Below are 15,088 nucleotides of genomic sequence, written 5' to 3'. Positions count from 1 at the left end.
TAATACAATTAAGAATCATTGAATGCTTCTTCACTTTAATTAATATCAAATTTATCAAGCTATATTTATCTCTATAATTAGACTGCGCGAATTTATGCAATTCTACATTTTTATTAATGCAACTAAATCAGAAATTTGTTTCGTCAGCTAAGTAATAGAATAGTAGGTATTATATTTTGAATATTTTATATATCTTGGCATATTATCTGTATTTTGTACACTTCTACAACTTTCAATTTTCTATAAGTATATAAAAATTCGCACTCTGCTTACTTGACAAATTCAGTATTTGTCTGTATTGTGTCTGTATTTTGATTATGGAGAATATCTAGAAGTTTAATCGAATTGATTAACGCGAAGACGAGACAATTGGAATCTTTTTTTTTTCAGAATCGATCAGATTCGCTTTTACGTCGGATCAAATCGCAGCTGAATCTCAACTGGTAGGTACCATTTTCAGCCTCTCGCTGCGAAAGAGTCGTGAGGAGTAAGAAAGCAGAATGTCTCGTTGAAGGCGCCACGGCGGTGATCTCAAACTTCTCTCAACCAGAATAAAGTCTGTTGATCGGGGAAGTAAGAACGAGGAATGGTCTGAGCGGTTTAAAAGTGCGAGCGAGAAGGAGAGTGAACAAAAATCCGGATACCAGAGCTATCATTCAAGACGTCGAAGGTGGAAAGGTGACATGAACGAGAAAAGCGGAAACCCACTCGACTTAGCCACTCTGCCTTCTCCTTTACTCCTGCTGTTTGCTTCTGTCCTCATTTTATCGTTCGTCACATTTACCTTTCCTTTTTTACCTACTTACTTCTAAGCTTTTTTCTCCTTTCGTTTTCCATTGCTTTATCCGTTCATCATTTACTTTATTTCAGCCCCATTATTTCTGTTTCTTTCGCTAGTATATCTTCGTCTCGTCAACCGATCTACCCCTCTTTCTTTGAATCGCTATTTTCGTTTTCCTCCCTTCCTTTTTTTATTTTTTATTCTTTTTTTTTTTTATTCCACTTTGCTTTCATTTCGTGCACTCCGATTTCTCTCTCTCTCTCTCTCTCTCTCTCTCTCTCATATCCTTTCACCGTTTTTTAACTTCCATCCGATCTCAGCATATATTTCCCGTGTTCCTCATTCCTTCATCCCTACCTCTCGTCTCAAAAGCATCAAGAAGGAGGTCCGATATCGTGGAAGTGCTTTAAGGAGCCCTGTGCTTTCAGTTCAATATTTGCATGGCTCCTGAGCTCACAAAAGAGAGAAATCTATCAATTCCTGTCTTCCGGTGGTGGCTCTTTCACCCTCTCTTCCTCTTCCTCACTCCCGTCCGTTCACTCTTTTTCCTCCTCTGTAGCCTCGGATGAAATCATTACCGTGCTGACGGGTATAAGAGGGCTGCCTTTATGTATTGCTGGCAAAAGGATACCGACGCCATCTCCTTGCTCCTGGCAGCCTGCAACGTTTCCTTCGTCAGCTGGAGTGAGGCCATTGTGTATCGATCAAGCATGAGATGAGCCGTAAATCATGCTGCACACACTTTTGCTTACACGTGACTAGGGATATTTTCGTATCGTCCTCGAAAGCACGCTGTTTGCCGCCTTTGTTATCGAGACTGATAAGCACCAGATATTGTATCGTACAACGTCCTCTACTTTCCTATTTTTAAAATCGACGACAAAACACAGTTATTGATGATTCCAAGTTCCGGTAGAACATTGTCAATTTTCTGCCTAGTTGACTTTATGAATTTCAGTCTACAGTTCCTGGTATTTAAATTAATATCACTCGGAACTTTCAATAATTTTCACTTTCTTAGGAAACTTTAGTCTCGTTTGTTTAACGAGAGACATCGGCGAATTCTAATAGCAACGTTTATCACTTATCGAGATGTTATACATGTTCTCTTTGTCTTCGTTACAGTTTGTATCGTTCCGAGCATTGTTCTGTATGCATTGCCTCTATATTTTCATTATTTTGTTAAACGTTTCTAATTTTTCTAATGTAATGGTCAAGAATGAATACTCAGACGATTTGACTAGGTTCCAGACATTTTCACTGGCATTTAATTCAGGTCAGTTGCCTGATTATGAGAATGCAGAGATTTCTTTCGATAATATAATATAGTAATTATTTAGGTAATCGACGATAATTTACCATTTGTGTACAATATTATGTGTGTATATAACGTATGATGGTTAAAAATTATCTGAATTAACTAGACGGGATACCATGAGGGATAGATGGAATCGTAGCTTTGGTAAATATCGTTCTATTTATATAAACTCGCTTTACGGTATCTTGTAAGTGTGCGTAGCAAAAAGGTGATCGTTGTTCGTATTGATCGAAGAATGAAGAGTCATAAATCATATGGATCCCTTTCGTCATGTACCTACGTGACTAGATTCTTCGCCCCCGTGAACTGTATTGTGCGTAATAAACCAGTCCCGCATTCACTCAACGATTTCATCGCAAAGATCAATGCGCAGAATGCTTTAATACCGCTTCCTCCCTACCGAAAGAATTTTTTCGGAAAGCATCGTGGTCTTCGAATAAATCGGCAAATCCTTCATCATCTTCTGAGCGTCGTAAATTTCCATTCACGTTCGTCACTTTGGGAACGAGTCGGGATTAAATTAACAGCGCCTTTATATGAAAATTACGGGGGAAGAACGCGACAAATTATATTTTCTATTTTTTACAGAGAAATTGTTTCCAAATAGTAGTTGGTTGTCAATGTCTTCATCCTGTTCAAAATTTCTAAATATTGCTCATTAATAATAATATTACTCTATTGAAGATATTAAAATATCGTTTACCCTAACAATTGTATCTTTGGATTCTAAAAAACTTTGCATAACAATTACATCTTCGTACCAAACAGGTTGTTTTAATTTTCGATAATAGAGTATTAAAAGAGTGTGAGAAATCAAAAAATCAACAAAAATGTACATATCACGTTATTCTCGCTGTTATTTTCATATACGTGAATATATATGTGCTCTACTGACGAAGGATACGAACTAGAAGAGACACGAATCGGTAATCTCCGAGTTGAAGATCCGAGGAAAGGAAACGAAATTTAACTTTCAATTTGCAGCCGAGAATTTTTCCCTTCCTTTGTCCCGTTACCGTTGCGCTCCTTCATTTCTATAGAAGACGCGGATTTTGAAATATTCCGAAGTGAAAACGTTTCGTTGTCACCACCCGCCGCCATTATGAGTCCGCACGATTCGCGAAATACCGACGTGCTTTTTACGTATCGAGGAGTAACAGTAATAAATACGTATCTGGGATGCGCGAGTGCATTTAGCGGCCCTCATGAATAAAGCATAACTTCGCTTGGCGGATTCCGCTGGGAATTCCGTTGATTTTTCCCATTTCGCGTGTACCAGATGAAAAGTTTTGCTCGTTCTCTGCGAGGAAGGAGAGGAAATAGAGGAAGATAGAGAGAATAGAAAGAGGCAACGCGACCTTCTCTCGTACAAGTTGTCCCTTATTGTTGCGTCTCTTTGCACCTCTTATTGCAGTTTTATTCTTGCTGCTCGAGGTTGCATCAGCCAACACTGGGAGCACGCGAAGTGAGTCACTTTTCTGCTCAGGCCGTTCCATTCGAGAACGGTTGCTTCCCTTGTTTCGCGCCTGGCAGTCTGAGATACGATGTTGTAAAATTTTATTGTTCCCAGAACTTTCTTCAGCGTTTCCAGTTTGTTTCTGAATATAAACGAAACGGTCTCCCGCGTGAAGTTACATAGCGAAGTTACTTTAATTTCTTCTCCAGCGGAACGATCTTATACCGTTCACATTTCCGATGATATTTCTCTCTAACCAGGTTGTCCTATCGGAAAGAGAGGATTGAATTGTAATTATGATTGAAAGTTGTGCCTAATAAATGGATTGCGGATATTTATGCATGTGCACCTGTTCAGAAACCCGTTTCACTTACTAAATATCATAACGAGTGCTATATTTTGAATACTTGTATGTTTCTCTGTACTACAATATATACTCCGCGCTTTGCCTTAAAAATTTTTAATGCACGGACATCTGGGCTTTACTAACGATAAATGGCATCGGCTTCTGTTAATTCGCTACACATTTCTCTAGATATAGAACGACGATCTCCATGGCGATCGTAGCCAACTAGGGAAATTGCTAGACGAGCTACGAAGTTGAATTCCAAGTTTCACAATTATCGTATGCTCGTATATAACGGCGACAATGTACGAAAAGTTTTCAATGCATCGAGCTGAAACAGAAATCGGAATGAAATGCAAGAGGTCGGGAAAGCGGGACTTAAATTTCCATAAACGCATGAAATCGGATGTCCTCGAAACCAAATGCCTGGAATGCTTCCAGCAGATATCGCGCTTTTCAGGACACACAGTTGTTCGACCAACGCAAGAAATGGTAGTGACTATAGAACAGGGTACAGCATGAAAGGAATGGAAGGGAAGAGAGTCGGTCATCGAGTATCGTGCCAAAACGAGTCCTGGAACTCCCTTAGGCGCCACTGGGTCGTTCGAACCTTCTACAATGTACACTCTCTGTATCTGAATCGCATTTATTACGCGGTAAGCGCGTACGAATTCCGTGGAAACCTTCTAGCAGAGTCATGGACCCGTGGTGCATGCTGCAAAGCAGCAACGGCGACGCACTTGGCGGCGAGCCTCTTGATGCTGTGTCTCGAATCGATTTGTACTTGCGCTTGTATGCATGTATAGGCGTGTCATGGTGCGCGTGTGACACAGCACGTGCACGTATGAGCCCACCACGAATGCAATCGGCAGCGATGAATTCGTCGAGCAACGCGAGGCATTTTCCACGAGAATGCACCCTCTTACCCTCTTCTTCGCGCGCCTTTCCAACTTTCTTCCGCCTCTCCTCTCGAACCTCTTATCGCGCCACTATTTTTTTCTTCCCCTCCGTTTGTCTTCTGCTCGTTCCTGGCTTCTTGCCTTTCAACCCATGTGAAATGTCTCGTTAAATGTTCCGCAAAATCTCTCCCGAATATTTCTTCTTTTTCTTTTTTGTTTCTCGTACAGTGTTCCCTTTTGTATTTACTTTTATTAAAATTCCATGTTCTCCAACATGGTATATAGAGGTGCGTAGTGAAATTGAATTACTCGTAGCTCACGGTATGACTTGAAATATTTTTTCAGGGATGCACACGCGGAATCCCTGTGTGTTTCATTTATATCGTGTTTCGTTTCGTTTCCCGCGATCGCAACAGATAGAAGAGCATTTCATTTTATTGAAAACACTTTCTACCCTCTTCCTCGCCCTTATTTTTTGCCTCCTATATTCATGTTTCATCCCTTCGTTTTTCTATTGGATCTCGAAACGGTGCTCCACGACTACGCATTTTTTGTTCTTAAGACACGGACCAGCCACGAGCGTCGTAGGAAAAAGGCGTGTCCGTCTTTTTGCTCGAATACCCGAAAGGGCGATACGCGAGTGTGAGCGAAGTAGGGCTGCAGAAAACCGAGAGAGGAGCGAATCGAGGGGACAAGAGGAAGGTTATTTGACGACTAAATCGTTCTGTTTGATGTCGGTGGATGATGCGGTCTGGAACATCCTCAAAGAGTGCCGAAAGAGCATCAGCGAGGCAGATACGACAGGAAAGAGGGTGAATCGTGAGGTAAAGGGAGAAATTCGTGTAGATACACTTGGAAGAAGGGACGGAGGACGAAGTAAGTGCAACCAGGCTACGCATTTCTCGCGAAGGGAAGCTTAGACGCTTCGAATGGTTGCGTCGTGAAGGTGAACATTTACCCTCGTTTGCTTCCATTTCTACGCGTTCAAACCTGTCGCCTTTTCCGTGGGTTATTGGTGGATCCACGGTAGCTGTTATGCTCGGTCGAGCTCCTTCGGTTTCGAGAAAATCCGATTTCAGCGAATTTCTGGCGCGCGCGCGAGACCAGACAAGAAGTTCTTTGGACTTGGCTGGCTGTGACGCCGCAACGCTTTGCCGAGGCGTTAATGTCGTTAGAACAGAAAGGGAATGGGGAAAGAGGCAAAAATGTTTGAGCAAATTAAGTGCTTTCCGACCACGGAAGGGCAGAACCGGATATAAAATTACTGGGAGGAAGGAAACTGTTTCGTGGCTCATTTCGCCATTCATTCGAGACGGGCAAGAGAAACTTCTAAAGAACTTTGAACGATGGCCCCTCGACCTGCTAATTTTGTTCTGGTGCCTTTTCTCGCTATTGTCGTCCATGATGTTTTCGGTTCGAGTGCTACTTTTTTTTTTTCACCAGAGAAGTCGTGTCACAGATGTTTGCGAAAGCCTCCATATACATGTTTCGATTATAACCTTTAATCATTTGCGACTGTATTGTGCGACTCAGATATGAATATTGTATTGATCAGAATACGATCAGAATGGGTTTGATGGTTAAGAATAGACATACGACTGATAAAAGGGTTTTCTTGGCTGAGTTAAATTTCTCTTAGCGACACTAAATATATTTACACAGTCATGTAATTACGATAAATGTTCAAGCTTTACTTTATTTGTCAAGTAACAAGCTTGATTGTTACTTTACTTTACTTACAGTACAAGGTATTCCTTATATAAAGGATAAAGGATAGCAAACGTTTCTTTTTTGTTTAAAAGATTCGACTGACATGGTTCGAAATTTTGAACCAATCAAAGGGAAGAAACATAAAATTGCATTCCCGCGGCTGCTTGGGCTAACGTTAACTCGCAGTGAAACGCGATAACAAAACATCTGGCTCGCACAAAGCAAATTGCAGAACGAGTTTCATTTCCCTTTGCAACAATCAGCCCGACCTGTTTACTGTTCCCGGAGGAAATCGGATTTCCTGATACGAATAGACAGATATAACCAGATAGAGAAAGGTTACACGTTCGTCTGCCTCATCCACGAAGCCCGTTAACGTCCTTTTAAGAGACAAAAGGTCCGTCTAACTCGCATAACGACGTTAACTCCGCCAGATAGAAATTATTCCCCCGTGTTTATTCGACGCGAAATTGCACGCGTTTTATCGCTTCGATTAAAATCCTGCGATGCCTCTAATGTAACAATGGTTTCAATGATCTTTGAATATAGACACGTATAGCGTGACAAGACGCATGACTATTCTATATGCGGAAACAGGTCGATGGTGTAAAGAAGAAACTTTTTCATTCGAAACTATATTTTGCAGAAAACGGACTTTCCTACTAAATAATAATTAATTTTCGTATGTAAAATTTTACACTCGTATCAAATCATAATTAATCGATTCGCTACTTGACATGTTTCTAAATTCGTCTTTCGTCGAAAACGGAGTCTTGCGCGAAACAATTTTAGTTAACATTTAGAGTTCCGACAAGGAGAGGAAAAAAGATCGTTCGTTGTATAGGAAACAAAGATGAGAAATGAGTTTATAACTCTGCCGATTTAGAAACCGTTCTCTAGTAGAGGAGTCATCTTGACGTTGGTAATAAATACTGCTCTGGCGCAACCCCCTGTAGGTCGAAAGACCGTCACACTAGGTGGTAATAAATACTGCTTTCCTCGTGGCATCTCGTGGAGCCCTGAATTCCACCATCACGCGAATGACTTTGGTCTGTCTGCACCGGTATCACTCCTCCTGCTCGTTTTGCATGTTCACGGCATGTTGGCGCGCGAGGGTCGCAGTTCCGGTACCTGAGATTGTCTTGTACTCACCTCGCTCCATTTATTGGTCTCCCACATGGGACAAGAGATGGTATTGCAAGTTTCTTGGTTACGGGGCTTGTGCGTGCTGCTACACTTGTGGTCAGGCAGCTGCAACAATAAAGACTTGAATCTTTTATCTGATTCAATGTGTAAAAAAAAGATATACCTTTTCTGGCAACATTATTTTATATCAAATATCTGATACGAAATTATTTTGTGGACAAAATTTGTAACTTGTTATAAAAACTTTGTAGATTTGCAATATTTTTACATTTGCAATATATTTTGTGTCATGATTTTTCAGTAATTCTAATATTTATCAAACTATGTTATCCGAATAATTGGATATTCTAGCAAATACGTATAACGTGCTTATATCGCGCCTATTATGTTCCATATTACCGCTAAGAGAATCATCTACTCATTGCTCAGGTATAACACAGTGGGATCAGCATAGAAGAAGATGCAAATCCTCGTGGTGCACGATACGTCGTGTCTAACCATACGTATTTTCAACGTGTACGTGTGCTCCCGGCTGCTCTTGTCGAGCCTCGGATGAGAGGATTTTACGGTGGTTGACAGAGAACCGCGAACGGCCCTTGCAGTTTAAACGAACCGAACTAGGTTAGGGTTCGTGGGTTTTGCCAGGTTGTCGTAGGCACCAGAATGGACAGACGGATGGATGGATAGACATGTATCTCTGTGACAATTCTAGCAGAGATCGTGTTGCGAACACTGTCTCAAAGTCAAAGTAAAGTAAAGTCTCAAAGACGAATGAAATTATTAATTATATTTGTGTCGGGTGTAAAGCCTGAGATTTATATTAGCGAGATCGGCGTGAAACGAGGAATTACGAGCCGTAAAAATAGTCGATACAGCAATGGGAAATTCCAACGATAAAATGGAGCGAATTTTCGATTATATTATCGTTATCGTTGGCACGGTCCCGATTCTACATGCAAAGTATATTTCGTAAACATAAATCCCGCGGACTAGACACGACTAAACCCGGAAAACGTTCAACTTTCCCAAGAAACCGAATAGAATTCCGGTTACGCGGTTACGTATAATACAATGAAAATAAAATCTGATCGATCTTTCTTTCGCCTGGCGACGTTTTCGTTCCGTTTCGCTTCTTCTGACGTTAGTCTGGAGAACGCTCGCCATAGTGCGTTTCTCATGGAAAGAAGCGGAGGATATCCGAGCGAAAACCCTGGGATTTAATATAAAAGAATTCCGCGTATTTAAATTATCTTTATCTCAGTTCTTATTTACCTTCGTAGTTTCATTGCCGTTTTCCTCGGTACAGAAAATGGTTCTGGTCCTCGATCCACCTCCGCAACTAGCGCTGCACACGCTCCATTCGCCGGCTACCCATCTAGAAACGTAAAAAGAATCAATTGAAACGCCAGTCTAACTGTATAGTAGAAATCTAGGCCTGTCACATACATAACGTTCCACGTTCGTATGTAAGATCAAAGCATCATATTGCTGTTTCTTCTGACGAATATTAAAAATATTAAGAATATCGATTTTATGGAAAGAGGTTTCTTCAAAGTATCTTCGATAGAAAAAATTCCCGATTCGAATTGCATAGTTTCCGCGAGCGCTTCGAAACCGCTTGAAAAAAAGATTCAATAGCTGAATTAAAATGGAGAGCTTTCCCTTCGACGAGGTTTTCGTTCAACCGGAAGTCATCTTCGATACCGCAATCAGATCCCGGGATGCTCATCGTTGAAACAGCTTGCGTACAAATCCGAGATGAGAGCACCATCGATCGAAGATCGATATTTACAACACCAAGTTAATTGCTGGCTATTTCTGCGATGAAAGCTTTTTCCTCGTCCAAGTTACTTTCGACACGTTCGATGAATTTGCCGATTGGAGAGGATAGGTATTTTCAGATAATAACCGATCGATATCGAACATGCTGTAATTTAAAATTAACAAACTGACACAACACTAAACAATAACAAGTAAATACTTTTGAATCTCCAAAGTTATTTTTATTGTAGTTTAATAGAAATAGTTTTATTTTAGTGAATCGTTCAAAATACGATTTAATAAACTTTTTAAGAAAGGAAACATTGCTTGATTCGAGAAATGATAATGGATAGAAGCCGGAAAAATGCAACCGAAGGAACGCTAATCGCCGTGGACTTTTTCAATTTCCGCTACATCGCGTGTTTTCGAGGCAAAAGTGTTTGCAAGTCACCAGACGAATCCATCGATCGTCGCTAACATGAAAGTTTTGCTCGATACGCGGCGAACTGCGTTGCTCTCGTTGTAATACGTGTAAGCTGGTCCCGATACGTCCACCTAGCTTGGCGGTTATTTTCTCTGTCGTTGTTTGAGCATAAAAGCCACTGTAATTCCAAGAAAGTAAATGTTCCATAGTACGTGTACCATCTGATAAAAATGTTCCAATTCCTTTCCAAGCTTTTTAGCTTTTATTTATTACAAGGGCTAAATGAAACGTATTAACACGTTCGCGACTCTATCTTGACAAGATCGTGCCCAGTGATCGATAACGTTTTTACATTTAATAAATCTTGTATTTTAATATGTTGATTGTTTTTGTAAGATTTTATTTATTTTTTATTTATTCCTAAAATCATAGATTATTTTACTCTTTATAATCTTTTATGGTTTATGGTTTATTTTTCTAGTCGAATAACTTTTTTAAATGCAACTGAAAGACTAATCGATAATTAGATTTGTGCACGTTTATGCCAATTCATAGTTTCATAAATATATACCAAATGAAACGAGAGTTAAGTGAATATTTTTCTAGATTTTTATACCTTCGAATTCCCAATAAATGCATAAACATCTGCAGTTTACTGATAATACCAGATCTGTTGACTATTCACACGATTAGTTATTAGCTAATGGAACGAGGCGTGACATACTCTATCTTATGGATCCCTTGATCTTCAATGTATTGTATGAACATTTACGATCACTAAAACTACGTAAGTGCCTTTGAGAAAATTAGCGTTCATTTTTCTTAAGACCGAAACATAGTTATTTATTCTTATTTTATTTTCATCAGGTCCTGTTTATTTTTTAGAACTTTCTCCTACAGATACAATATACCAGCAATATTGAAAATTTGTCTGAAAAAATTTCACAAATTTTTCAATCGTAATTATGAATTTTTCTTCCTTATTTCTGCTCGGTGGTAGAAAATTATCTTTTTTAATTTAAACTATCACTTTAATTGAACATCTTGATAATTTTCTCTAAACCAAAATACAATACGTGTTCACGTTTTCCCTGTGCCTATAACACGAAACCATCAACCACCATGTTTAATTACCCCTCTCTTAGCCTGCACAGATTATATAGCCAGACTCTGTACACGATTCTGGTCGATCGATGTTAGTAGCCGGATCGTGAGATTAATCGTCAAATGTTCCGGAAAACGCTTAATGGAATTTAATTGGGCCTGTATCCCTAGCACGACATAGAATAATAGCCGCTGAAGTATTCAGTGGCTTAATACACAGTTGCGGGTAGGCAGCGGTTTAGAAATCCCGGTTCTCCTGGGGGATAGCTGAAACGTCGACCACTTGCCCGGCCTGGCTGAATCGAATTAAACTAAATTCTCGGCCTGGCCAATTAGCACCAATTTAATGTTGACGAGGCCCACTCCACTCAGTGATTTATTAACCGTTGTGGCCGTTAACGTTGCTATCGGCTCTCCTCGTTTTGATTTTTCAACCTCGAATTCACGATCAATCGTTACGTTCCTTCGTTTTCGCAACACAAATATCCCCGATTAACGAACAACGACGTTCGTTAAATTATTCATGGTCCAATTACGACGGATTGTGACATTATTTCGTGAACCACTTTATCGAACGCATTTTAGACTTATGACTCTACTCGAGAAACGTTCGATGGAATCCTAAGACGATTTTACCAACACAATTTTTCTGTCGTAATTGTCCAAATGCTTTTGTCAGCTAGTGTATGTATTGTGTACGAACAAAACACCTTACTAAATCGATCAATTATCTTGGCTGGTATTTGCTCGTGTTCGAGAAGCATCCTCATAAGATCGAACAACGTTAAAGAGGAAAATGTGGCGCGAATCAGTTGCGTGATTCGCCTCTTGTGGAAAGTTAAACGGTAGTTCAAGTAACCCGAGCCACTCGAGATTCTGGTTGGTGCAGCATTAACCGTAGTTCTTGGCTACGTGCATCATCCAAGTGGCGAAGTTTGCTCTGGTCTGGCTGCATATAATAACGTTAAACAGCGACCCGGGGACGACTTGACGAAAATTTTCATAATTTAGCTTCAGCGAACGTTCTGTGTTCTTGACACTTTGCGTGTCTTTGCTCTGGAAATCGAGGCGAAATAAAACGAAACGACCGTGGTACAAGGCTAAATCCGGACAAATTTCTGGAGCATTAGGGAAAGGTTCGTTTCGCGACGCTTCGCCACGCACGACTGAAGCGAGTAAAAAGCACCCTTTCCGTTTCCCTCTGAGACGAGTTGGCCGTTTTGAAACGCGCGAGTGCGAATTCACGCTTGAAACGAGAAATATTGTGGCGTCAGAGGCGAAAAAATTCGTTTCCATTTATGGGATGACAACGTATTTTTCTTCAAATACTGTGCTACAGTCAGCTTTGTTATATTCTGTTCTTGAAATTTCAATGAAAATAGGCGTCGAATTACGGCGATATTTTTTATTCAAGTGCAATGAATTTCACACTAAAATTGGGATAAATCTAACGGACGTTAAAATTGATTCTCTTTCATGCCGATGTACGTAGATAGATGGAATAGAAAAATCTTAAACCGTCGACTATACGGCGATCTTTTACTTTTTATATAAAAAGATACTTTGTATTTTACAAATACCATCGTTATTTCTTGAAACGAATTGCAGCGATAAGTATTGTCGCGTCTTCGATCTTTCAGATGTTTAATATTAATTGTCCACCTGGCTAACGGAATGGAAAGAGAGAGAAAGAGACAGAGAGATGGACGTGGATCGGCAACAAGGTAACAAGCTTAAGTTAGCTAGACAAGAAAGTCGAGTTATACTTTCGATCACAAAGGGAAAGACCGTGCTCGTTTCAACTACATGCTATATTTCATATCCGGTAAAAATGGTTCGCGGCGAGTTTTTTGTACTTGGTAGCCGAAGTAGTGTCTGCCAGTCTGGAGAATGATTCTCATCGGGAACAAGCTTTAAAGCGCCTCCTTTTTATCCTCCGTTTCCTTTATCCAGACAAAGAACAGGCCGTATCGTTCCAAGAACTAAGATTGTGTCTTCGAAAAAATATCCTCGGGACGTTCTCCTTCCCTTTCTCTTCTCGTTATCCCGTCTGATCGTTACGCTTTATCGCGAACAGTTTCAGCTTCCCCCTGGACGTCCGTGTTATGAATCAGAGAAATAAATTTGTCTTTTGTTCCATGCGTCGTTTAAAGGGTACCGAATTTGAACATTGCAATCGTTATAAGTTTCCCTGCTGAAATTCATTCCGAAATATGACTTATACTGTAACAATCCTTTTCATAATTTTTCATTAATATATAATATCTATCCTCTTTATGCATTTATGAGAAAAAACAAAAAAAAAAATATGCAAAGATGCACAGGATACATGTATAATATACAAAAGTGTTTAAAATATCCAAAGTAAAGTACTGGTTATAATTTTTAATAGGTAAAACGAATCTCCAAGTTCTATTTTCTTTTCTTTTTTTTTTTTTTTTAAATTGTGTCCATAAAACCTTAAATTCGCATAAAAATCCAAAGTCTTTTAGTATCAATCAAATACATCTCGACGAAAATTTCTCCAAATTTCGTAATTTTTTGAATTTCGGATTGTAGAAACTTCTACAGTTATCAATAAATCGCAACGAATTTCTGAATTACGACAGCAAAGTAAGGGTAAAAGCACACACTGGAACAGGTAAATACCAGGGTTCTAGAAAATAAATTGTCTCGTTTCTTCCTTGTGTTGGGTCGTATCGTAGAAGAGAACGCGATACAACAACCATCATCGAGTGGAACGGGGAGTCGTTTGTACAACCGTGGGGAGATTCGCATAAAAGTCGAGCAATTCCTTTAAATAACTTTTTCAGGAGCATGGAATCGTCCAGATCCGACGATGGTCCCGACTAGTTGGTACTTTATAGCTGGCAGATCGTTTCGCGGAGTTACTCTTACGACGGTTTTGATCGCGATCTCCGGAGGAAGAAGCGCGCTTTATGTCGACGCGAGCCGTTGGCTCGCAGGAAAAACAGCCATATCGCCGGACGAATTGTTTGTTCGACAGTCGGAGTATTCTACTTCCTCCAGGCTGATCGTCTGTGTTTCTTCGACCACGATATGCGAATCGACGTTACGTTAAAAAACGTTACGGAAAAAAGACGTGAAAAATGCGTGCAATGTAAAATGAAGGATATGAGCAGATATCAGATATCGTATAAATGTGTGTTCTAAAATGGAGGATATATTGCACGTATAGACGGAAAAATAGTCGAGATGTACTTCTTCCAAGTTATTTTTTATATTGGTTAATGAAGATGGACCAAACTTATAAGATTCTAACGAAGCATAAACTTCCTTTACGATTATATCGTTATAGTGAATATATTGATTCACTATACTATAGTAATTCACTAAGCAATATACGCACGTATTAATTGTCTAGTAATTAAATGAACATATTTTCTAGAATTAGCAGTCCCTTTATTGAAACTTCGATGGTGGAACTTGAAAGCTGAATATTTATTTCAGACGTACATACATAAGAATGTAAGTCAGATTTCATCTAAACAATTTTGTCATTTCTTTAAAACGAAATGTTTTATATTAAAGAATAGATAAGATTGTATTCTCATCTATCTTGTTTTTATCCAATTCTAATCTCTGACTAAATCTTATGTACATGAATTCGTACGAATACATTTTATATTCTGTACATTATGTATGTTTATTAAACCCGATGTTTTCACTATGTTGCATATATACAGGATAATGTACATAGTACAATACACAGGCAACGCAGAACGAATAATTTTCAAAAAACTACCTTGACGTGAATATAAAACGTGAAACATCGTAAACAGCGGAATATTCGACGATATTCGAGAAAGGCTTTATTCTGAACACTTGTACAACGTGGCTTGCAAGAAGGTAGCTATACATATACATATGTATATGTAGCCGTTTCGATATTCAACGAACGATTCTAGCCAAAGTGTTCGCAATCGGTGTTTTCGACGCGGAGGTAGAACAAGGGGTTTGTCTCCGTCGGTGAAAGGTACTGGGGGCTTGTTTTTCCAAGTCTCTTTCAGAAAGAGGCCCGCCGGGCTTTTGCTCTTTCCCGCTACGTCCGTCGACTAATGGCCGTTCAGTCCGCTTGAAAGCTCCGGCCCATCGTTTCCAAGCCCGGGTATTGCAAGTCTA

The 15,088-nt window shown here is 39.7% G+C and overlaps 1 protein-coding gene across 1 annotated transcript in view; it reads right to left on the bottom strand.

The window, feature by feature from the left end:
• The window catches only part of LOC132911012 (protein madd-4-like), a 104,703-nt gene that overhangs the window by 12,334 nt on the left and 77,281 nt on the right, over positions 1-15,088 (bottom strand). Inside the window, exons 7-8 of the mRNA XM_060967298.1 lie at positions 8,929-9,031; positions 7,663-7,761 (exon numbers count right to left, since the gene is read on the bottom strand). Coding sequence (XP_060823281.1) covers positions 7,663-7,761; positions 8,929-9,031 — 202 coding nt within the window. The remainder of the gene's footprint in view (positions 1-7,662; positions 7,762-8,928; positions 9,032-15,088) is intronic.

The sequence above is a fragment of the Bombus pascuorum genome, chromosome 9 (genome assembly GCF_905332965.1).
Source record: "Bombus pascuorum chromosome 9, iyBomPasc1.1, whole genome shotgun sequence".
Classification (NCBI taxonomy): domain Eukaryota; kingdom Metazoa; phylum Arthropoda; class Insecta; order Hymenoptera; family Apidae; genus Bombus; species Bombus pascuorum.
Note: the sequence above shows the minus strand (reverse complement) of the source record. Positions and strands in the feature narration are given on the sequence as shown.